The 22,671-nt window shown below is 50.6% G+C and overlaps 1 protein-coding gene across 6 annotated transcripts in view; it reads right to left on the bottom strand.

The window, feature by feature from the left end:
• The window catches only part of Mras (muscle RAS oncogene homolog), a 50,479-nt gene extending 28,708 nt beyond the window's left edge, over nt 1-21,771 (bottom strand). For 3 of the 6 annotated variants that reach the window (XR_003300437.2, XM_026385007.2, XM_026385006.2), the window contains exons 1-2: nt 21,645-21,771; nt 919-1,129 (exon numbers count right to left, since the gene is read on the bottom strand). Coding sequence is in view for 5 of the 6 variants with exons in the window: in XM_026385007.2 (XP_026240792.1) it covers nt 919-1,111 (193 nt within the window). In the remaining variant the exon portion in view is untranslated. Of the gene's footprint in view, nt 1-918; nt 1,130-7,264; nt 7,285-21,383; nt 21,527-21,644 lie in introns of those variants that run through there. The other 3 variants (XM_026385003.2, XM_026385005.2, XM_026385004.2) reach the window with 3 other exon arrangements.
• Nucleotides 21,772-22,671: the final 900 nt, after the last annotated feature.

Below are 22,671 nucleotides of genomic sequence, written 5' to 3'. Positions count from 1 at the left end.
AAAAATCAACTCATTATTATAAACCTCAATGTAAAATCTAAAACCATTACATTTTTCTAGGGAAAAAAAAAACACAGGAAAAACTGTTGTGACCCTGGGTTAGGCAAAGATTTCTTAGACACAATACCGAAAGCACAATACATAAAAGAACAAGCAGATAAACTGGACTTCATCAAAATTAAACACTCTGGTCTTTGAAAGAAACTTGTAAAGGAATAAAAACAAATTACAGACTGGGAAAAAAATTCATGCAGATCGCATATTTGATAGAGAACTTGTATCTCAGAGGCTTTCAGAGCTCCCTCCTAGACCAATATTGTGATTAATGGGTCTTTGTTTAAGAATCTCAGGAATAGTGAGCTAATTATCAGTAAGAATTTACAGCAGTGGTCTCTGAATTCAGCATTACATGGGTGGTGTTTTAAAACAGATTGTTGGCCACACCCTCAGAATTTTTAAATTAGCAAAGGCCTGATAATTTGCATTTCTAATAAGTTCCATGGCATCACACTTTGAGAAATACTAATTTAGACCAAAAGAGAAACACTATGTCATATCAAGATTCCCTCCCCAAAGACAATGACAAAATACACTCTGCTTATTAAGAAATAATTTGTCTTTCCCTCATTTATTAGCTAGAGACACCTTTAACTGTTAATCAGAGCTTCAGATCAAGCAAGCAATAACAAACATGACATGGCTGAGTTGGTATGATTCTGGTATATTTTGGTTTCCACAAAGCACTTCAAGGCTTCTGTGAAGGACTTGCCTGTTCGGAATTCACCCAGCAAATCAAATACAGCCTTATACCAACCTCCCCATAATGACAAGAAGGAAACCATCTGGTCCCACTGAAACCTGTTAAATTTCCCAGATCCTCCCCAACCAACACCCAGCAGGATTGTCACCCAGTCTCACCGTCCAAGATGGCCCATTGATTGTCAATCTCTGTATGTTTCAGGTAGGAGTCTTCAATGGTGGGGTCGTAGTCAGGCACAAAGATCTTCTGGAAAAACTGGATGGTGAGGGCACTCTTGCCCACGCCCCCGTCGCCCACCACCACCAGCTTGTACGTGGGGAGGTTGTCACTGGGGACGGCGCTGGTTGCCATGTTGCTGGGAGGTCAGACCTGGGGAGGCAAGACATGTGGAATAAAGCAGGGGACTTTTTTTTTTCTTTTTCAATTAGGGGGAAATATTCATGGGTTTTCCTCCCTTCTCATAAAGTAACAAGTACTCCCCAAGGTGGAAAGGATTCCAAATGAGGGAAAGTAAAAGAAAATAAAAGCACCCTCCCTGGTCCCATCACTGTTCAAAGGACTTAATTCTGCCACCTTTTACTGAACACCAACTATGTGCCAGACTGGTTTTGGGGACAGAGTACCACTGTTCTTCTTTAACAAACCACAGTCAAACGCTCTGTTTTAGGGCTTTTGTGTTAAAGGAGTTCAGCAGTCAACTCTGCCCTCGAACTTTACAGGTAAACAGGAGGGCTTTGATCAGAGCACACAAAGGTCCACCTTTCACCTCGTCTTTATCGACTGGAACATCTCTTATCAATAGGAATGCTATGCTGAGGATTTGAAGCTGTGTCGGAGCTTAGAGCGAAATGCCATAATTACTCAGCACTCCTATGCTCAGGGACTCTGGAGGCTCCCTCCAACTCTCTGAATTCTGGCTCCTCTCCCTGTTTCCTTGGACTTTACCACGCATGGTCATGCTGGAACCTAAGGGCAACTGGCCACCCTGTTTTCATTAGGGAAAAGGAAGGGGAGCCCGAGGTGGTAGTTTTATTTGGATGATGCCAAGTCTGGACTGAGGCAGCGGTTTTCAACCAGGGGTGATTCTGCCCTCTCAAGGATTCTTGCAATGTCTGGGGATATTTTTGGATGTCACAACTGAGTGGGTGCCCCTGGCATCTCGTCAGCAGAGACCAGAGATGTTGCTGAACCATCCCACACTGCACAGGATGGTCCCCCATCACAGAGCATTGCCAAAGCTGAAAAACCCTAAGCTAAGGAGGCAGCTGGAAAAGTGGGACAGGATTCTGCAGAAGCCAGGCATCGTGGTGCATGCTTGTAGTCCCAGCCACCCAGGAGGCTGAGGCAGAAGCATCACTTGAATGCAAAAGTTTGAGATGAGCCTGAGCAATACAGCAAGACGCAAGAAGGAGGAGGAGGAGGAGGAGGAGGAGGAGGAGGAGGAGGAGGAGGAGGAGGAGGCAACCTGGCCCCTTCACAGATAAGGACTGATGTGAAGAGGTGACTGCAGAGGAGTTAAGAGTAACCTTTGGAAATAGTGTCAAGGAAGAGAGACAGGCAGAGATCATGGAAAGGAAGTGCAATCCAAAAAACAGGAGGGAAACCAGCAAGTGTCACAGTGACAGGAGCAACAGTCTCCAGGAAGAGGAGGCTGCCAGCACTGGTAGGGAGGTGTCACCTGAAGAACAATTAGGAGTGTTCGCTGCTCACTGTGGACCCTGCCAGGGAGGAGCTGCGTCCTCCTGTTGGGGCCTCCTTGGTAGCATGAAAACTGGGTGTTAACAGTGGGAAAGAAAGCTCCACCCCACCTTCCAGAAGAAGCAAAGGGGAAAGTTCCCGTGCAAGTTGGAAGGGGAAAGCCACTGTGTGTGTCTTATGGGAGGGAGGCAACGTGGCCCAGAGGACAAGGGACGGGGGCTCCTGCATGACACCCCTACTTGGGAGAGGATTCTGATCTCTCTGAACCACAGTTTCCTTATCTATTAGATTATAGGGCTGGCTTGGGTGCTCCTTATTTCTATTTTCATCTCTAAAAGAGTCTTCAATTCTAGGTTGTGTCAGAAAGGGTGTTAGACACATATGTGGGTTCTGTGGCCGTCCTGATTTGCATGGGGTTACAGGCCAGAGTGGTTGTGGAATCCTTTGCAGTCACTGAAGCCTGATGTTGACATTTAGGATTTCCCCCAGTATAAGGGAAGTATGCACTTTGATACCCTCAGGCCTGGGCGAGGGAGACACTTGCATAAACATATCAGAACTGAAAATGGATGTACCCTCTCCCACAGCTGTAAGCATATGAGAATTTATTCTAAGGAGATAATCAGGGACGTGTACAAAGATGTTGGGAATGGGGGAGGGGAATGGAAATGACTTAAATGTTGGAGAAGAGAATTAAAGAAGTTTGTCTATCTAATGGAATAATTAAAAAGGATGATATAAAAAATGTTGTAGTATGTATAGCGGTGGGGGGCGGGGAAGCTAGGCTGCAAAGTAGCAAATACATATAATCCCACTTCTAGGAAGGTACCCGCCAATGAATCTATCTATACATCCAGGGGTGAATTTGGCTTTGAGAGGTTTAGAAGGTTGTCTCCCTGCAGGGTCCTTTGATTTCCTCTCTGTTTCAATTTTCTATAACAGGTATGCACAGTCATACCTACTCATCCATGAGTCTGCATTCAGAGTGAACCAACTGTGGATTGAAAATATTTTAAAAATTACATTTATGCTGAACATTTACAGACTTTTTTCTTTATCATTTTTCCCTGAACAATACAATTGTTGTGGCATTTATTGTGTATTAGGCATGTAGGTAATATAGAGATGGGAAGATGTATTATATGCAATACTGTCTCATTTTATATAAGGTACTTGAGCATCTGAGGATTTTGGTGTCCTTGGGGTGTCCTGGAGCTAATCCCCCTTGGAAAACTTTGACAATAGTAAAATGTCCAAGCCACCTGAAAAATTTCAGTTCTCTCTCATTTTATTTAGCTCCTTTGGGTCAGGATGGGATCAGCACTGGCTGCAGCCCCAGAATCTGATTCCTGCATCTTGCTACAAAGATGGAGATGAGCTGTGGCTTCAATTAACGGAGCTCTCTCATGGCTAATCCACGACATCAGTGGTGGTCCATAGGGGCCAGAGGGGAGGCAGAGGGTGGCAGAAACAGTGAGAGGACAGGAAGGGCCAGCTCCCTCCCTCCTCTCCGTCTCAGAGTAGCTCCTCACCACCTCTCATGAACCGTGGTAGTTCTCGCCTGGGGTGCACCATGACCCAGGGCCAGGGCTGAAACGTGTCTGCTGGTGTTAGGGGTGATTTCCAAAAGCTTCCATTCTCTGCTGGCAGCCACAGTGTACTAAGTGGGTGGGAAGGTATGGGGAAGTAAAATCATTTCTGTTGATTTTCTTCTTGAAGGAAAACAAGATAACACACTAGTAAATATGAGAGGCCATGAACTTAACCTCTGAGACAGAGCTCGGACCACCCACAGCAGAATCACCTGGGGACTTGCTCAAAAAATGCCCTCTGCTTGCCAAGACAGCTGGCAGGACATGGGCAGCTGAGGGCACCCTCCTTCTCACAGCACCCTACACTCAGGGGTTGAACCCCACAGGGCACAGGGAACCATGTCATGGGGTTACTGTCCCACTTGGGACTTTTGGAAGAGGAACTCTGTGGTTGACACACACCAGGCTGGGTCCTTTGTGCTGCAAACCCTTCTAGTGCAGCCTACAGCTGATAAGTCAAGTCCAGGCTCCTTCACTGGACGTCTGAGTCCTGTCACCTTGTCATTTAAGGCTAGCCTCTCCAGCCACACCGGTGCCACAGCCCTTCATACTCTCCTCTCACCCCCAACCAGCTTTGGGTCCTCCCAGGGTTCCCTGTGGTCACAGAGCACACTCCACATATACCCAGCCACCTGGGAGGGCACACACTCCTTCTTGGGTCAGGCCCAAGCCCAGAGTCACCTCCCAAGGGAGATACCACCTTGCACTTTGAGCCCTGTGGTTCCTGGCACAGAGGCCACCATCACACTTTGGATCCTGTACATGTTCCTATGCACACAAGGACAGGGGCTGCATCTTGCTCCTCTCTGTCCCCAGCACCTGGCACAGCACTGGCATAGGGCGGGAATGTGCTGGACACTGGTATTTCTGAACAGCCGCCAGATGACCTACCATCCAGAGCTGGCCCTTACCATGCAGAGGGCTAAGGGGCAACTCTCAGCCAGGGAGTAGGACTGACTCTAAGAGGTCAGGCCAATGCCATAGATAGGACCCTTCTGGAACAAGTACAAGCTCAGAAGGAAAGAAAGCATTGCCAAAGAGGGAGAATGAGTCCAGAGAACACCCCAATTCACGAAGGCTCTAGGCTGAATCCTCTCCTGATGGGCATGTCTTTCCACCCAGAAAAACCCTCTGACCAAATGATGTTTTTGTAAATAGGAAGTATGGCCAAGATGGCAAGAGGCAGGCATCCCTCTCCTACAGAATAAGTTGATCTCACGTGGCACAGAGAATTTTTAAAAAGCCACTAATAGGCTATGACTGAAGTCACTGCGGGATAAAAAGTCAGTCAGTGGTTAAGAAGCAAAGTGCTTACATTCGCAATTTCCCTCTCTTTTCCAGTCCTCTCAGCGAGAAGGCACCTTGGAGATCATTCTAGAATGCTGGATCTTCACTTTGGGGACCATGGATGGGCCCCTCTGAGGTAGGAAAGTGGTAGACCTGGGTTCTTCTCAAAGTTTCCCCACTAATTTGCTGTGCCGGGTACTCTCCTACTGGCCAGTTGAATAACCTTGGGCAAGTTCCTTTCATGGCCTCAGAATCTTACTTATAAAGAGGGCTTGGTTAGAGAATCACACTTTGCAGAATTGCTCTGAGCATGAAATAGAAATGTATGGAATATGCTCAGCTCAGAGAAGGTGCTCAGTTATTTCCTCTCTTACTTTTTTCCCTTTGATCTCAGAAGACAAGCAGCATTCCCCCCGCCCCTCTCTCTCTGGCTCATGGTTCTTCTGCTCTGAGGCTCCATGATTGTCACCCTCCTCCTCTTCCTCCTCCTCCATTAGAAGCCACACTGGCATCTCAGCTCTCAGTGCCAGATTAAATAGGCCTCTGTGGGCACGTCACCCATCATCTAGAGCATTGTTTCCATGGGAAATGGCTCTGAGGTTCCAGGCAGCCCCCTCCATGCAGAAACCAACTTTTGGAACAGCAGCCACTTGGCAGTGGAGGCGGCTGAGCTGGTTCCCGTGGCAACCAACTACTCCCAGGGCCCCACCCAGTCTACAGGCTGCACCAGCAACCTGAACCATTGCTCATACTGGAAACTTCTTCCTAAAAGGCAACATCGCTTCCTCAACAATTTTAATAACATGTACATGAAAACCTCAGGCATCTTTAAACTGACAAGTAAGCTGTTTTTTATATTTATTTTATTTTATTTTATTTGTTCTGGGGCTCTTTAACACTGAGCTACATCAGCCCTTTTTTATTTTTTATTTTCAGGAAAGGTCTCATGAGTTGCTTAGGGCCTCATTAAGTTGCTGAGGTTGGTTTGAACATGTGACCCTCCTGCCCCAGCCTCCTGAGATGCTGGGGTTCACCACAGCACCCAGGAGTTGCCTGTTTTTTCACTTTCTTTACCCATAATTGGCATCATCTTGCGTGATCTACAGTTGTTTCTCAATTAGGGGAGTCACCTCTCCAAGCAGGTGGTAAGCTCTGTGAGGACAAGAGTCACGTCTTCTTGTCCCTTGACTCTCATGACCCTGAGTAGGGTTCAAACTAAGGAAGGTTCTGTGTCTATGCATAGATAGACCACTTGACCCTGCCCCAATGTAGCCTTCTACCACCCAGCTCTCCCTCATGCCTGCCAAAGGGCCGGACAATGATGTCCATCCTTCTGAAAGGGGCTGGTGCACACCCCTAGGAAGTGGGTGGCTGGGTGGCCTGGTGACCCCAACATGGGCTCTTCATGAAGCAATTTTCAAATTGTGGCGGGTGGGTCTGGAACCTCCTGGGAACAGTCGTGTGCAAAGTTCCAGGGGCTCTCAGTGTGGCAGCCTGGGGGTCTGTCACAGCCTTCTCTCTGTAGCCAGGCAGCCTGTGTTCTACTCACGGCTCTGGCATGGGCTCCCTGTATGGTCTGGGACAAGGCTTTTAACTATCTGGAGCCTTAGTGTCCTCCTGTATAAAACAGAGTCCCAAGAATGTGCAAGGCCCCAGTGACAATAACTCAGAGGGTCACTCAGCAAGGACATATTTGCACTGATAGGCAAATTCGTTGAAGCAAGCCAGGGAAGAGCCACAATGTCCTTGGACTTATAACCCTCCCTGCCCCCCACCCAGGGACCATATGACTCTAATATCACAACTATTCCTCTCCCTTCTGACCTGGCAGGTTCTGGTGATTTAGTCCACTTCCCGGCCCCACCCATCACCACCTATACAACACGTACACTATGGCAGGATCTAACACATTAACAGGTATAAATACCTTGGACATCAGTGGGCCCCAGAAATCCTCCAAGATAGCAGTGCCCACTAGCTAGAATTCCTCTCCAAATCTGTTTCTTCCCAAGTTCCCAGGTTCTAGGGCTTCTACAGAGCTTGTTTCCCACTGTGTCTGTGGCTCCAGGTGAGCTGTACATGTGGGAAAAAAAAATGGCTTCATCTACAGAGGCCATTGAAGGGCGCATGGGCTGCCTGGCCACATCCCAGGCCTAGCTGCAAAGCAGCATCATACAGCCCTGACCAGAGCCAGTGGTGCCCTGGAGAAGTTGCACAGCAACCAACAACTGCCACTGTGTAGTGGACCTCTGCTGTGGACGCTCAGACACCAACGATCATGCTTCGCACTGCCACGCCACACGGTCTCCAAGTCTTCTGTCAATTAATCGTCTATTTGTTTGCATCATCCCACAGCTGTGCTTTAACTGTCAGGGTGAGTCAGGACCCTGTAGGGCATCCTGCATCCTGCGGCTGCTTCCCTGGCCCTGACTACAGGACCACAGATTTGCTAGAGGTTCGGGCAGTGGACAACCCACCGCTTCTCCCAAACATGCTGCTGATTTCACGGTTTGGTAATCATTGCTCTTTTGCCTATTTCAATACTAATTATTTTAAAGATTGCCCCCTTAACCTCATTAGCTGAGCTGCAAGTTTTCTAGATATATAAGGCAGACAGAGTGAGTTCACATGGAGCTAAATCAGTCCTGGGAAGCTAATCTCATCTTTATGATGTCTGGGTGTGCCCAGCTCTAGGGGATGAGGACACATTGGGGGGAGTAACCCAACCCATGTGGAGGAAATGGTTGTGCATTCCAGGAGCTGCCCCTCCCTTCTGCACAATTCCCAGAAATGGGCAGCTTCCCCAGAGTCACTGACCTGCGGGTGGTGCATAAATGGCGTTTGACCCTCCAGGGGCCCAGGCCACTTGGCATCCCTTAATGGTTCACTCTGCCCTCTGCAAGACTTTGCCCCAGCCCTTTTGTTTCATATCTTGGCTGATTCCAGCCCAACCCTGTCATTAGACCACCCAACTCCTCCAGGAAGCCCCCTGGGCTTTCGGCTCACTTTGTTCTTAAGACAACCACCCAGCCAGCCAGGTATGTTATCTCCTGCTGCAAAAGACCTTAAACAGGGCCTCTAGATGGCAAGTGTGGGGCATGGGTACAGCCCCTCCCCATCCCCAGAGCCATGGCAGACATCACCCTGGATTCCAGGCCTCTTCCACCAGAGATCATGGTAAAACAGCCAGGAGACCTGCGTCTGGTGCTGCTGGAAGACACTTCATTAACTCCCCTCAGCCCTATCAGGTAGGGGCTTGGATTAGCCCCACCTCACAGCTGAAGAAACTGGAACACAGAGAAGTGAAATACCTTTTCTAAGGTTGCCCAGCTAGAAAGTGGCAGCAACAGGATCTGAAACCACCCGGTGTGGTTCCAGAGCTACAGCCAGCCTGTTAATGCTAGGTGACCTCCCACGGCTGGCAGGGTGGTGGACACCTGTGTGTGGAGCCAGGCCAGGGTACAGGTGGCAGGTCCAGGAGTGCCATAGAGAGGTCAGCAGTGAGCCAGGGAGCTGGCATCAGAGTGAAGGAGGCAACCAAGGACAGGTCAGGAACTAGGGGGCACCCAGGGCAGACACTCATCACAGTGAACAGACACCCTGCCACCCCAGATCCTGACTGGGACAAGGTCTGCTGCGGTCCCCTGCAATGAGGATCAGAACGGAAGCTGTGGGCACCAGGCTGCTCCGAGAACTCATTTTCTAGCACCTCCATGGGGGACCCTCCCACTGTGCTGGTCCCTACTGCAGCCCATCCCCTGGTGGTCCACACATGAGCTGTTCCCTGCCCAGCTGTGGGCTGGTCCTTCACCTGGAGCTTGAGCTGTGGGATGAGACAGCCTGGAAACTCAGGCAGGTGGCTTACCTTCTTACAAGTGGGGCAGCAGCAGCATCTGTCTCATGGTGGGATGAAAGGGGATATTTATTTGCTTGATCCAACATCAGCATCCTTCAAAATCCATCCCAAGTCTCTCCTGCAGGAAGCCCTGCTGCTCCAAAGCCCTCCCTGAATTTCTGGAGCTCCCTTCAGACTGTCCCACAGGGAACAGCTCAACGTAACCCAGCATCTCTCTCCCTGGAAGGCTCTCCTGCCAACTGTGACCTGGCTTCAGCTCTCAATCTGCCCTGGAAGGCAGCTCCCATGTCTCAGCCTGGTGCTGATCTCTACAGCAACACCCTAGGACAGCAAGTCCCCAGGTGCTTGTTGACTGAATGACAGATGAGAATTAAGTTTTGCAGAGACAGGATCCATGCCTTCTTTTATATGTCCCCAAGTACCCAGGGGATGCTTCCTTGATTCAGAGTACAGGAAAGATACCAAACTGCTAGAGAACCCAACATTAAACCCACTGTCTCCAAAAATCCAAAAGTGTTCTGCACTGAGAAACCCAGCCCTCTCTATGCCCTGCGGCTTGTGGGGTATATTCTTAAAAAAGAGAAAAAGGCCGACAGGTTACAGGACGTAGGATGGGCCCGGTTTTACCTGACCCAAAGGAATGAACCAGGAGAGGTAGAGGAATCAATGGAAGCCACTCTCCTCTCCAGACACACACCCATTCACCCTGTGGACCGACACCCCAGTCAGTGCCCCAGAGCACCTGCTGTGTGCTGGATCCTAGAATAGGGGATACCAGGATGAAGGAGTCTGAGCCCAGCTCAGCCCTTAGGGGGGCTCACAGTGTAAAGAGGAGGCAGAGAGAGGTGACAGACAGAGGGCTAAGTAATGTGGGAGCCCAAGAGTGGGGGGACATCTTGCCTGGTCTGGGGGTATTGAGGAAGCCCTCATAGTAGAGATAATGCCAGAATGCAGTCTTGGAGGCCAAATAGGTATTATCCAGGTAAACAATAGGACAAGTGTGTCCACATGAGGAAGAGAAGCCTCAAAATATGAATCAGGGCTGTTAAAAAACAAGAAGGCGATGGGTACTGCAACTGAGTGTGGGGTGTGGACGTGTGGACAGCAGAGGTGATGGGGGGGTTGGCAGGTGGCAGGGGAGGAGGTCACTGTTGGCTTCCTGAAAACTCGGGATCTTCATCTTTGCATCCCTACACTAAGCACAGCCTCTAGTTCCACCCCTGCCCCCACGGTGTCCCTGTGACTCGCGGAGGACAGGGAGGGATCTCAATCTAGGGGTGAGAAAGGGTCTCCTGTCCTGTGGAGCGTGGGCTCTGTGAGGGGAGGCTGCCCTCGGGTTCATGGTTTTATTGGGTGGCAGCTGAGGCAAGAGAGGGGTAAGTGGCTTTATTTTTAAATCTCAGTCCCTGGAGGCCTATTAATATTTTCCTAGTGTTGGGTCAGCTGCACCTGCAGCTAAGGAGAACCTCTGCAGCCTTCCACAGGAATCTGCTTGTGACCGAGAAGGTCATGCTAGCAGTCACCGTACAGGGACAGCTGGCTCCACACACCCTGGGCTTGCCCACTCTGAGGGCCCTGCACTCCTGCAGCCAGAGGGCTGAGGTCCTGCCTCTCCCTGTTTTGACCCCTCTGGCACGGCCCCGTCTTGGGCTGCTCAGGTTCAACCCTGTACAACCCTGCTTCAACGGCATCTTCCCATCCACTTTTCTGCCCTGACTCTCTCTTCCTTTCTCAGTTTACTTCAGCCCTTTACTTAAAATTCAAGGTCAAAGTTCAGCAACTCTGAGGCTCACCCACTCAGTGGCTGGTGTCTGCCCTTGGCCTGGACCCCCTCCACCAGCACAGTCCCCCACCACTCCAGCACTGTTGCTTCTCATGGGTGCTCCTGGAAAGCTCACCCAAGGGTGCCTGAAGCTCCTCCCACCCTCTGTGCAGTCTCTGCTCCTGCTGATTCCCAGCTGTGTCTCCAAGGATGGTACTCAGTGACCAGGCTCCAGACCCTGATAGGGCACGGGCATCTGTAGGCACAGTCCACCAGTGAGTGCTCTCTGCTGACATTGCCTAGAAACCACCCATCATAGGGAGCTGCCTCAGTTTCCCCAGGATGTTTTGAACTGAGCCCCAGAAGTCTTGCTTCCTCTGGGCCTTCTGCTACCTCCTGGAGTCTCCTTCCACAGGTGCCAGGTGACAGCCATGACTCCTCTTGACAATTCACCTACACCTTGCCAAGAAGACCCTGTTAGCCCCCAGAACCCTGAAGGACAGAGAATTCTGAGGTTTGTCCAAGGCCATGAGTATACATCCTCTGGCTGGCCTCAGAGCCATTCACCTCTTCTTGGAAAGTGCCCCTTTCCACTTCCCCTCACATCCAGGAGCTGGGGATGCTTCATCAGCTAGACTGGGACAGGAGGCTGAGGGCTGGACCTTGTCCTCTCTGTCTCTGGGCCCCCTGAGGGCCCTACACAGTTAACCACAGCAACCACAGACTATCTGCAACAGAGCTACCAGTTTAAATTTTTTAAAAAGTGTCCATAAATTTGAGTTATGTGTAGACCAGATTTTAAAATACTAACCACCAATTTAAAAGTTTTACACATGGTACAAAGCAAACAAATCATCCCCACCCCTCATGGTGGCCCCAGCCCGGGTCACTAGCTGCCACCTTGGCCCTTTTTGAGCGGCACATATCCAGTGGGGTGGCTGTTCCCAGGCAGAAGACCTTCTCTGGCTGCCTTGGCCTGGCCTGGCTTTGGCTGCAAAGAGGCTGAGATGAAAGGAAGTGGAAGTGACCCTGAGGAGCAGCAGCAGGGGTTATTCAGGCCGGAGGAAAATTTCCAGAGGAGTGTTCTCCAGGGGGAGGGCACAGCCTGCGCAGGAGTGTGTCAGACCCAGGGTGGTGAAGGGTCCAAAGGCACTCCAAAAAGGAATCATTGCTGGGATTGGCTCTCATCATTCATATTCAAAATACTAAACACCATTAACGGAGAACCTGAACTTTTTTTTCTGCTTATCAAAAGAAACCGTCCAGGCTTTTCCCTGAGGTGGGGTGAGGTGATCCAATCTCCATTTTTTAAAGAGTAACCCGACTGCAGAGAGCCGGACTGGGGCCAAATAAAAGAGAAACTTCCTGAGAACGAGTTGGGCATGGCAATGAGCAGGCCGGGGAGGTGTGGGATTTTCCTCTGCGAAGGCCTAGAGAGCAGGACAGGAGAAGGAACGGCTGCCCGGTGCTCAGGGTCCAGCCAGGACTGGAGGCAGGGCCCTCCGGACCCAGGATTCTAAGCCCGCTTAGCTGGAAAGGCAGGAGGCCACCTTCCACACCTCGGCCCTCCAAGCACTAAAGGGCTGCTGTGTTTCTTTGCCCTCCAAACCCGGCTGGCCAGGCCTGGCAGCGATAGCGTGGAAGGAGCACAGAGCTGACAGGCTGCTCCATTCCCAAAGGCAGGGCTCACCCAGACATCTGTACCAGCTGCGGGGGCCAAGCACCCACCCCCTGCTCTCTACATGCAGCGCTTTCATTAAAAGTCACAGCTAAAAATTGTCTGCCCCTGTGCTAGCTGCATAATCTCAGGCCAATTAAACACCTGTCTGCAAAACTGTTGGTGGGTGGTAGCAGCAACCAGTGGCATGAGGATTCAGGCTGAGTCCTGTGACCCAGATTGATATTTATAATGCCTGTTTCCTAAGCCCGGACCGCATGCTAAGCACCTTACATACGCTTCCCTGATCCCCACTGCAGACTCGGAGAGATTACTGTTATGTTCTCCGTAAGCACCTAGTTGTTTGCCTTGACAGTACTCTGCATGCTGGTACTTAATGCTTAGTTGTTTATGATGTAATGTGTCTTAGTAGATTGTCAGTACCCAGCACGAGCTGGCCACAGAGGTGCTCAACAAATATTTGTTGATCTACATCATCTCAAATCCTGACAGCTACTCTGCAAAATGTTCTAAGAGGTGGGGCTGGAGATGTGGCTCAGCGGTAGCGCGCTCGCCTGGCATGCGTGCGGCCCGGGTTCTATCCTCAGCACCACATAACAACAAAGATGTTGTGTCCGCCGAGAACTAAAAAAAAAAAAAAAAAAATATTAAAAATTCTCTCTCTCTCTCTCTCTCTCTCTCTCTCTCTCTCCCCCCCCTCTCACTCTCTCTTTAAAAAAAAAAAAAAAAAAAAAAGAGGAAAGCACGAAAAAAAAATTAACATCTGAGTTTGAAGGCCTGACTTAAGAATCTGATCTGGCTGGTAATAATGACTACAACCATTCCACACTTCTAGTTTTTGGTTCTTACTGTAATTCCAGGGTGCATAATTCTTGTTTAGACAAACTCTTTAATGACCCTTTCCAGATTAAAAAAAAGAAAAGAAAAAGAAAAAGAAAAGGTAAAAAGTTCATAGCCTCGTTCAGAATAGATGGTCATCATTCCTCTGCAATCAAAAGTCATGGAAATTTGGAGTTTTCAGAAGGTCTGGGGCTAGGCGTCCAGGAAACTTGGTCCCTGGAAAATGGCAGGAAAGTAAGTTTGAGGAGAGAGACAGCCAGGGAGAAATTTGCTGGGCTTGATCAAACAAAGGGAGGATTTCTGACACTGGATTTTAACTTCTGCCCTGTTCTGAGCCACAGCACACCCTCTTTCTTTTAAGCCCTTGGAGAAAGTCTGTGATATACAACAGGGTGGAGAATCAAACAGGGATTTCACTGATACTTGGGCAATTTTCAAACAAAAACACATGATACCCTTGGAGAAGTTCTCCAATGAGAGAATCCTTTGGGAAGATTAGGAAATATTGGGAAGTGCGTCTCCCCCATTTCTACACATGTAGAAACATAACCTGACTAGAGAAGAAAGGGACACAGAGGACAGTGGTGACATTCCCCTCGCTGGGTATGGAGGTAGGGGACTCCCTCAAGATGATTCATATAAACAGGGAGTGGAGCAGAAACTGCAGTAGGGGGGTCCCCCCAGGAAGGGAGGATGGAGAGTGCCTAGGGCACCCCAACTCTGTGGCCTACCTGGGAGGTCCCAGGCCCTTGCCTGGATATTAAGCTCTGCCACAGACTCTGCTTGGGGCAAAGGCTACCCCACCCTCTTCTTCCCCACGCAGATGGATCTCAGCCCTCCTGGATCTCAGCCCTCCGTCCATCTTTCCTACTCGCCCACACCAACCCTAAATAGAAAAGTCCCTGTGAAATGCTCTATTAGAATGGCTATTTTGTTGACATGCCAAGTGACCAGCTCCTGCTGTCCCTTTCCATCCCTCCAGCCATCCCCAGTTGGAGTCCAGAAATAAAACAAAGGCTTTGTTTCTTTATTTTGATTTCCTCCATAAAATCTCAAACATGCAGGAAACACCCACCCAGCCCCAGAGAAGTGGACTCAGGCTGCTGTCCACTGAGGTTGGGTGGGGCTGGGGGGTCAGTGAGTGGAGGTGGACATGAAAGCTGAGGCTGCTGGCCTTGGATGCTGAGGGCACCAACAGGGCAGGGCCTTGGAGAGCCTGACTCCCTGGAGGGGAGAGGGGCCCAGGTGAGCCCTTCAGCTCTGCCAGGAATCTCAACCCAAGAGCAGGGAAGGCTGAGGAGACATCTCCCATGAGGTCTTTTTCATATATGTGCCCCCTGAGGCTTTGGGACAGCATCTCCACCCTTCTTCCCTCATCTCCGGTTACAATAAAGCAGGCATTGAAAGAAGAACATGAGAGAGGCTATTTTGGGCTTCTGGGCCTGACTCGTGAGGGAATGGTGCTGGCTGAGAAAGATGCGTTTGCCTCTATCTGCTCCTCAGGGTCTCTGTTTCCAGTGAAAACATGAAGAGGTGAATTGTGGGTTATCTCAAAAGAGGGAATTTTCCAGAAAGTATGTTGAAACTCTAAGAGATAACAAGGGATAAAAAAAATACTAAATGGAATTAAAGTTAATCTTGCTTTTGAAATGAATATGCTTTGAGGAGGCAAGAACCCGTCCCCAACCCCTCCCCCAAATGACCAGCTCCTGCAGGGGTGAGTGGCCCTTCCAAACTCCACCACACTTCTAGCAATCTCCACACAGGTCCATGTGCCTGTCAGTACTTTGCATTCAGTAGCTGGAACCCTGGGGACAGACTAACACACAGTACTTACAGCAGGTTCTCTGTAAACCCCAACTTTCCTTAGAAAAATGGGCCTGTAAGGACGACACGCATGAATATTTCTGTATAATTAAGTAGGACCTGGTTTTAACATGGCTTTAACTGCTTTCATCGATGACACTTCTATAGTGGGACGTGCCCCAGCAGAGAGGGTCCTTCTGAGGTTTCGCCTTCCACCCTTGCTGACTTTGGCAGTATCTCCATTAGAGGGAGAAGGACTCCGAGGTGTGATTCCTTGCTGACAACTCAGGGACTGAAAGCGCTTCACCTCATCCTCCCCACTTAATAAACAGGACTTGGGGGCCACCTTGGGTCTCCAACGTGTATTCAGAAACTAGCTCAATTCTTGGCTCCCCCGTTGTGACTTGCTGGAAAAGGATTCTGATTGGTGAGGAAGGCCTTTCCAGAAAAGTCCAGATCTTCACTGCGCAGCTTTAAAAAGCAGAGCTCTGCTCGCTGTTCTAACTCCAGCTCAAGCTGTGTGCAAATGGGATCACACCAGCCTCCAGAGTGTACCCAGGGTGGGGAGGAGAAGGCTGAGCGCAGCTGGGGGAGGAGACATGGCCTGTTCTCATAGGGAGCCAACTATGCCACCTCACTCCCACTTTGCAGAGAGGAGGACCCAGTACTGGGCACCTGGGGTCTGTTCCTAAGGGAGATCTGGAAAAGGTCACCCTGGGGATTTGAAAGTGCCCTGTGGACTTAGTCCCCTTCCTCTAAAGTAGTTCTATACTTTACAATACAAAAAGTATTTTGTTAAAGATTGTCTGAGACAGGCTGCTGAACAAGTCATTGTCAGTCATAAAAATAGAATTGTGTCTTCTCTGTCTTTCCCAAGAACACCTGCCACCTTCCCTCTACATTACAGCTCAATTGGGGCAGCTGTGACTAAACTGTGCTCTGCAACCCACAACAGCCAAGGCAGGTGTTTGTGACGGTGGATGAGCATCTTTGAAGAAGGTCAAAGCCAAAAGTGCATATTCATCTCATTCCTCTGTGTGGTCAGAGGTAACAAAAGGAGCATCTATGAACATCCTTGATGGAGGCCCAGCTGGCATTTCCAGTGGATTAGCTGGCCACCTGAAGTCAAGAGAGAGCCAGGACATGGAAACTCAGGATGAGGCTCCCAAACCCTCCCACAGGCTCAGGATGGGCCCAAACCAGTCAGGAAAATTGATGAGGGATCTGTTCTAAGTCCTGCCCTACCTTGTGAACGGTCAAGTGCAGACAAGATGGTCACAGCTGCTCATTCTGGGTAATAGGTGCATGATGTTTCCTTTTTTACTTTTCAAAATTAAAAAAAAAAAAAAAAAAAAGGCCGGGTACAGTGACGCTTGCCTGTCTGAGGCAGGAGGATAGTAGGTTTGAAACCAGCCAGGGCAATTTAATGAGACCCTGACTCCAAAAAAAAAAAAAAAAAAAAAAAAAAAGGACTGGTGGTAGAGTGCCCCTGGATTCAATCCCCCTACCAGAAAAAAAAAATTAAAATAAAGTACACAAGTGATTTAGGGGTTCACAGTTGAATATAGGGTTAGTGAGAGTTGGGGGAGATGACTGCCGACTCTCTCTGCCTTGTCCAGGGCTACACCCTCCATGACCTCTGCTGCCTCACTTTATGCACAGCCCCCTCTCCTCAGGGGCCCTGGGCTGATGGTACCACTGATTATATATAGTCACACCCTCAGTGCCAGCAGAGAAAGGACTGTGCCTCCAGTCCTGGGGACAACAGGCGTAGTAGAAGGGGCATGTGCTTTAGAACATAACCCAGTCAGACTCCTTTCTGCCTCAGTTTCTCTCAGGTGACAAACTGTGGGGCCCCACCTAACTCCCTGAGCCTCAGTATCCAAATCTGTGAAAGGCTGACTGTTGTGAGGCTTAGAGCTAGTGAGTAGGAAGAGTACAGCACAGGGAAGGCCCACAAGTCTTTGTTGAAGGAAAAACATAGGGATGTCTGGAGGGAAGGGAGGGAAGGAGAGAGGGAGGAAGAGAAGCAGTGATACAAAGAAGCTGTCTTCAAACCATGCCATTGGAGAAGCTGAGAAAGTAAAACTGCTCATGGTGGAGAAAAGCAAGACTGTGGAAGGTTTGTATGGAACAGGTTAAGGGGAGAAAGGAAACGGCTTTCTAAGGATGAACGGGCCCTAAGGGGAGTGGACTGATTTGAAGGGCAGCAGGAGCCTCATCTCTAAAAGGGTCCACTCACAGACAAAGCCCCATCCTTGGTAGCTGTCGACAATTCCCTAGTCTTGGCTCAGAGGGTCACTTTCCCACTCTGGCCATATTTGTCTACTACTATTATTAATCCCTACCTTAAAATCACTATACTTTAAAAAAAAAAGCATGCTTTCAATTTATAATCTTCAGCCTTAATGTGAGTAAAATATTCATTTGGAAACGGGTTTGATGTGATGCTTTTTTACAATGCATATAAACAAGTATGTAACCATTAGGATGGAAGAGGCTGTCTGTGTCCCACAGAACCATCTCCCCCTCACGATGAGAAATGTGCTCTGCTGGGTATGAATCTAGACTAAACATGCTCTGGGGCCCTGTCGGGCGCAGGGTTCTGTTATCTGAGGTTGCCTGAACACTGATAATGCTCGGCATCCGCAGGTCCTTTCTCATCTCTCAGCATATTTCATCTGTGTATTGCATCTAATCCCCCTGACAACCCTGAGGGCCAGGCAGAGAAGTCACAGATGGAGCCTGGGCCCTTGAAGCACAGCGCAGGCCCCACCCAAGCCCTGTAGATAGTCACAGAGGACCAGGAGTGGAGCGCAGAGCTCCAACTCTCCATCCCACCCCCTGGGCTCCACTATTTCATGTGGCACAGCCGAATCCATCCTTGTCTTGGCACTGCCCGCGATCTCACTAGTGGAACAACTCGTATTAAAATTGTGATGCTTCATCCATGGAAAAGCCTGCTGCCCGGCTCTCTAGACAGAGAATATGCCCTTCTGAGCCCCAGAATGTCAACTCAGCAACTGGTGATGACCCACATTGTCATTTGGCCATCTGGCCATCAGCAGGCCCCCATCTTGTGAAGCTGCCAAGAATAGGAAAGGACATTAATATTAGGGACATTAAGAAGCTACATTCACATGGCCGCTTCATGACTCCCACAAGAGCAATGGCTGCAGAGAGCAGCCTGGGAACACACTGGCTGCATAAGGCCCCGTGGTGGGGCCAGGCCAAGGAGGGCTGGGGGCCCTCTGGGAATAGATCAAACCAACTTCATCACATGTGGCAGGAATGCTCCCTGGAGAACAAGAGATGGGCACCATGGATTACAGGGCAGGTGCCCAGGAGCACAACCCAGCCTTCCCTCATCCCCCACCACATCAGTGAGGCCTTGTGAAGTCAGACCGCGGAGCTCACTGACTTTACCGCAGGCTGGGTAACAGTAAAGTCACTACTTTCTGTACCTCTGACACCACCTCTGCCCTCCCAGTCTGCCCTGGATGATATGCTGGCCTGGCTGGCTTATTAAGCAGGTCTTCAGTAAACACTATTGAAGCAGCATGGTTTAGATGAGGGGTGGGCAACATGGATGAAGGGCTCATTTTCAAAGTTCCATGAATCCCCTGAATTATCCACCCAACTCTGCACATCAAACAATTTTTTTTTCTGAACCTCTCATTAACATCTTAAAAAGGCAGTGATTCTAAAACTGTAACTCTGAACTCCAGACCCTCAGCTTTCATGGCTACCTGTACCGTGCAAGAACTTGCCACAAGTACACAGTGACCTCACAAGAGCTGAGAGCATGTTTGGGTGATCGGAGGTCTGTTTAATCTACTGCTGTTTTCGTTCTGCTACTTGCAGCCAAAAGCATCCCCACTGATTCAGGATACAAAGCCCGGAGGCAGTGTCAAAGATGATGAGGGCAAGACCTCAGAGAGTTTACCAAAATAATTCCTCTCCAAGCTTAATTCTCTGCTCAGTCCCCAGACAATGGGTACCTGCCAGATGCCCCAGGTCACAGGGAACTCACCCAGATCCTTCCTTAGATTTTCCCATGTCCAGACAAAGGTGACTGACTACCTCATAGCTGGTTCATACCTGCTCAGGCCTGGCAGGTCTTGAGCCTCTGGAACTCATGCATGCCCTCTGGACACTTGAGAACATTCCAGCTCTGCACAAGAACCTGTTCCCACTTGGTTCACATGAGTATGGCTTATACAAACTACAGAGTGCTCCCGAGCAGATATGTCTGCTATCACTTTCAGGGAGGCACATTCTGTTTAGGGCATTTCATTGGTAGAATAAATTATAATGATTAAGCCAGGTAAAAAAACCACAGACCAGAGGTCATATTTCCCTGAGAACTCACTAGACACAGAAGCCTGGTCAATATGTGATTCTGACTGATGTTAGGACCAGTCACCCCAGAAGCTCAATTTATCAGAGCCAGCAGTCCCTCCTGTTCCAGATGACCACTGGAGCTCAGAAACCAACCCCAGGGGGTAGCTGACTTGTCCCTTAATAAGAAAGTGTAAAATACCTGTGACTAGAGTCAATACTAATATAAAAGTTACACCTGTCACAAAAATGTCTTATATATAGCTGAAAACATGAGAATTGGAAAACAGAATCTGCTTTATGCAGGAACAAAGGTAACTACTCTGAAAAGCAGTAAGCTGCCTCCCCAGGGGGCCTTGACCACCTCCCCTCTGCATTAGGAAATGACAAGGTCACATCAGGGGAAAGGGGGTAGTTTCCACCAGCGCATTGGGCTTACTCAACACCCTCCCCCTCCCCCTCCCCCAAAGAGGTTGGCAGACCTTGAAGCCCCCAGAACACCAAAGCCCATGCCTCCCACCCTTGGCAGAGAAAGGCCAAACTACACCACAAACCACAGACAGAGATGTTAACTGGCTGCTGGGCAGTGTGAACAGACCCACGGGTGAAAACCATGGCCTGAAACATTTTCAGCCCCAGTCAGCAGGGACACGCGATTTACAGGAAATTGGGGAGGTTTATAAAATGTTAGCAGCTCAAGTTTCTTCCCGGCGAAAAGAAGCAGAAGAAACTCTAAGATCTGTCTCTATGAAAGTGCTTTGTTCACGGCTGAGCCCTGACACGTGTCAGTTATTAATAATACACACAACCACTACCTCACACTTGAACCCACCAGTGTGAGTCTGCAGAGAATGCTGTATTCTAAATGCATAACATAGGCTGCACCAAGAGCATCTGAGCCCCTCACAGCCAGACTTTCACAACAGGGGCCAGAACAGACACATGGCCAAAAGCATGGGCTTAGATATGATCTTGGGCAAGTTGTTGATTCTTTTGAGGCCCAATTTCACCATTTGCATACAAGGATAATCATAAAATCTTTCTGGAGGTGCACTGGCAAATGATGAGCAAGTCCACCTCAAGTGCTTCATCCTTGTTAGTCCTGCGGTTATTACTGGGGTCTTCCCAGGCTTTTAGGTCTGATCTGCTTACTCCTGCAGCTAGGTTGGAGGCTACAACTGCAAGTCTCATCAGTCACCCTCTCTGAACTGGTCCAGGAGAGAGCATGAGTCCTGAAGCTCTGATCAAACCCCCGGGTGAAGAGGTCTTTGTTCCCCTCTCCAGACTACACTTCAGCAGGGGCCATTGTGCATCTAGGATCTAACTGGGTGTCCAGGGCCCCCGCTGCTGCCAGGCATCACCTCCTCCAGGAGGCCTTCCCTGACCTCCCATATTGGAGTGGGCTCCCACACCCCTGGGCTTCCCAGAGCCCAACACAAACCACTCTGGGGTGTCACTCTTTCTGGCGGGGGAGGAGCTGGCACCATGCCTGACACACCGTGGGGACCCTGCTGCATCAGTTCTATGCATGAGCCCAGGCCTCAGTTGTGACCAGAGCCCCACCTCCCCAAATCCAGGCACAGTTAAGAGTTGTTTATACAGCAGGCTGCTTTTTTATAATTCAGATGAATCTGACAACTCTCCGGGAGGATCCCTGGCCCCCATTAAGGCCATTTTAAAGGAGGAAAGAGCCCCCCCCCCCCCCCGCGCTCCGACCTGGTCCCGCAGCCCACCTCCCCTCCGAGGAACCCCAGGGTAATTACCGTGGAAGGGTCCCCGAGCCGCGAGCAGGCCCTCCCCTCTGGGGTCTTGGTGGCGGACCGATCTCTCAATCGCACACCGTTACGCGGCAGCCCGCGACGAGGGCAAAAGGCCACGCACAGCCAGTCCCAGGACGCAGCCCGCGCGTGGAGAGCTCTGCGGAGCCGGGGGGCGGCCACACCTCCCGCCCCGGAACAAAGCGCCCGCCCGGCCTGGGGGCGGCGCGCCGGGCCCCCTCCCCTTCCCGGCTGCCGGCCACTCACCGCGCGCTCCGGCCACGCTCGCCTCTGGCCCGCAGGCCGCCTCCTCCACGATCGTGCCCGGGAGGAGGCAGCGCCGCGCCCGCCGGGCCCCGCGGCAGCTGGACTGACGGCTCCCCGCCAGCCAGCCCGCCGGCCGCCCCGGCCGTCCCCGCCCCGGCGCCTCCTTAAAGCGACCGCGCAGCCCTCGCGCGCCCGGAGCGCCTGGCGCGCCGCGCATTCCTTATATTGCAACAGCGCCTGCTAAAAATAGAGCGCCACCGCGGGCGCCGGGGGAGCCCGGCCACCGAGCCGAGTCCCTGTCGCCCCCGCGAGCACCCCGGCCCCCGCAGACGCACGCCGAGATAGGGTCCGGCCCACCCGCGCCGAGTCCCCAGGGCCCAGCAGGGTGCGCAGGCCAGGCCACCCGCCGGGCCCCAAACCGCTGCCTCCCCCACTTACCCAGAGCCCACCCGCAGCGCGGGGCAGCTGGCTTGGAGGTGGGCGCCGAATGGGAATTCGCCCCGGTCGCTTTAAAAGCATCGGCGCTCCAGCCTTTAAATCTCCGGGCCAACTTCTGCCCCAGTCCTGGGCAGCTCCAGGCCACCACCTTAATTAACCGCGTCCCCTTCAAGTCCCCAGCCGTCTTCTTCCTAGGTCCTGCAGCCCTAGTCGTTTCCCTGAGGCCCTCTGGGTGCTAAGATCCAGAGCCCAAAGTTCATGCGGATAATGGCGAGAGGCGACGTTCTACACGAGTTCGTTTGTTTCACCCCCGCATCCGCATCGTACCCCCTGCCCCATTTAAATTTTTAAGATAAAATTCACATGCCATAAAATTCCACCTTTTCAAGTATACAACCCAATGGTTTTTAGGATATTCACAAAGTTGTGCAGCCAACACTCTGATCTAATTCCAGAACGTTTTAATCACCCCACCTTCACCACCACCAAATAACCCTACGAACAGTCACTCCTCATTCTCCCCGCCCCCCAGCTTCTGGAAACCTCTAATCTGCTTTCCAGTCTCCGTGGATTTGCCTATTCAGGACAT

Source organism: Urocitellus parryii, chromosome 2, assembly GCF_045843805.1.
Source record: "Urocitellus parryii isolate mUroPar1 chromosome 2, mUroPar1.hap1, whole genome shotgun sequence".
Taxonomy (NCBI): Eukaryota; Metazoa; Chordata; class Mammalia; order Rodentia; family Sciuridae; genus Urocitellus; species Urocitellus parryii.
This window is presented reverse-complemented; position numbering and strand designations above follow the sequence as displayed.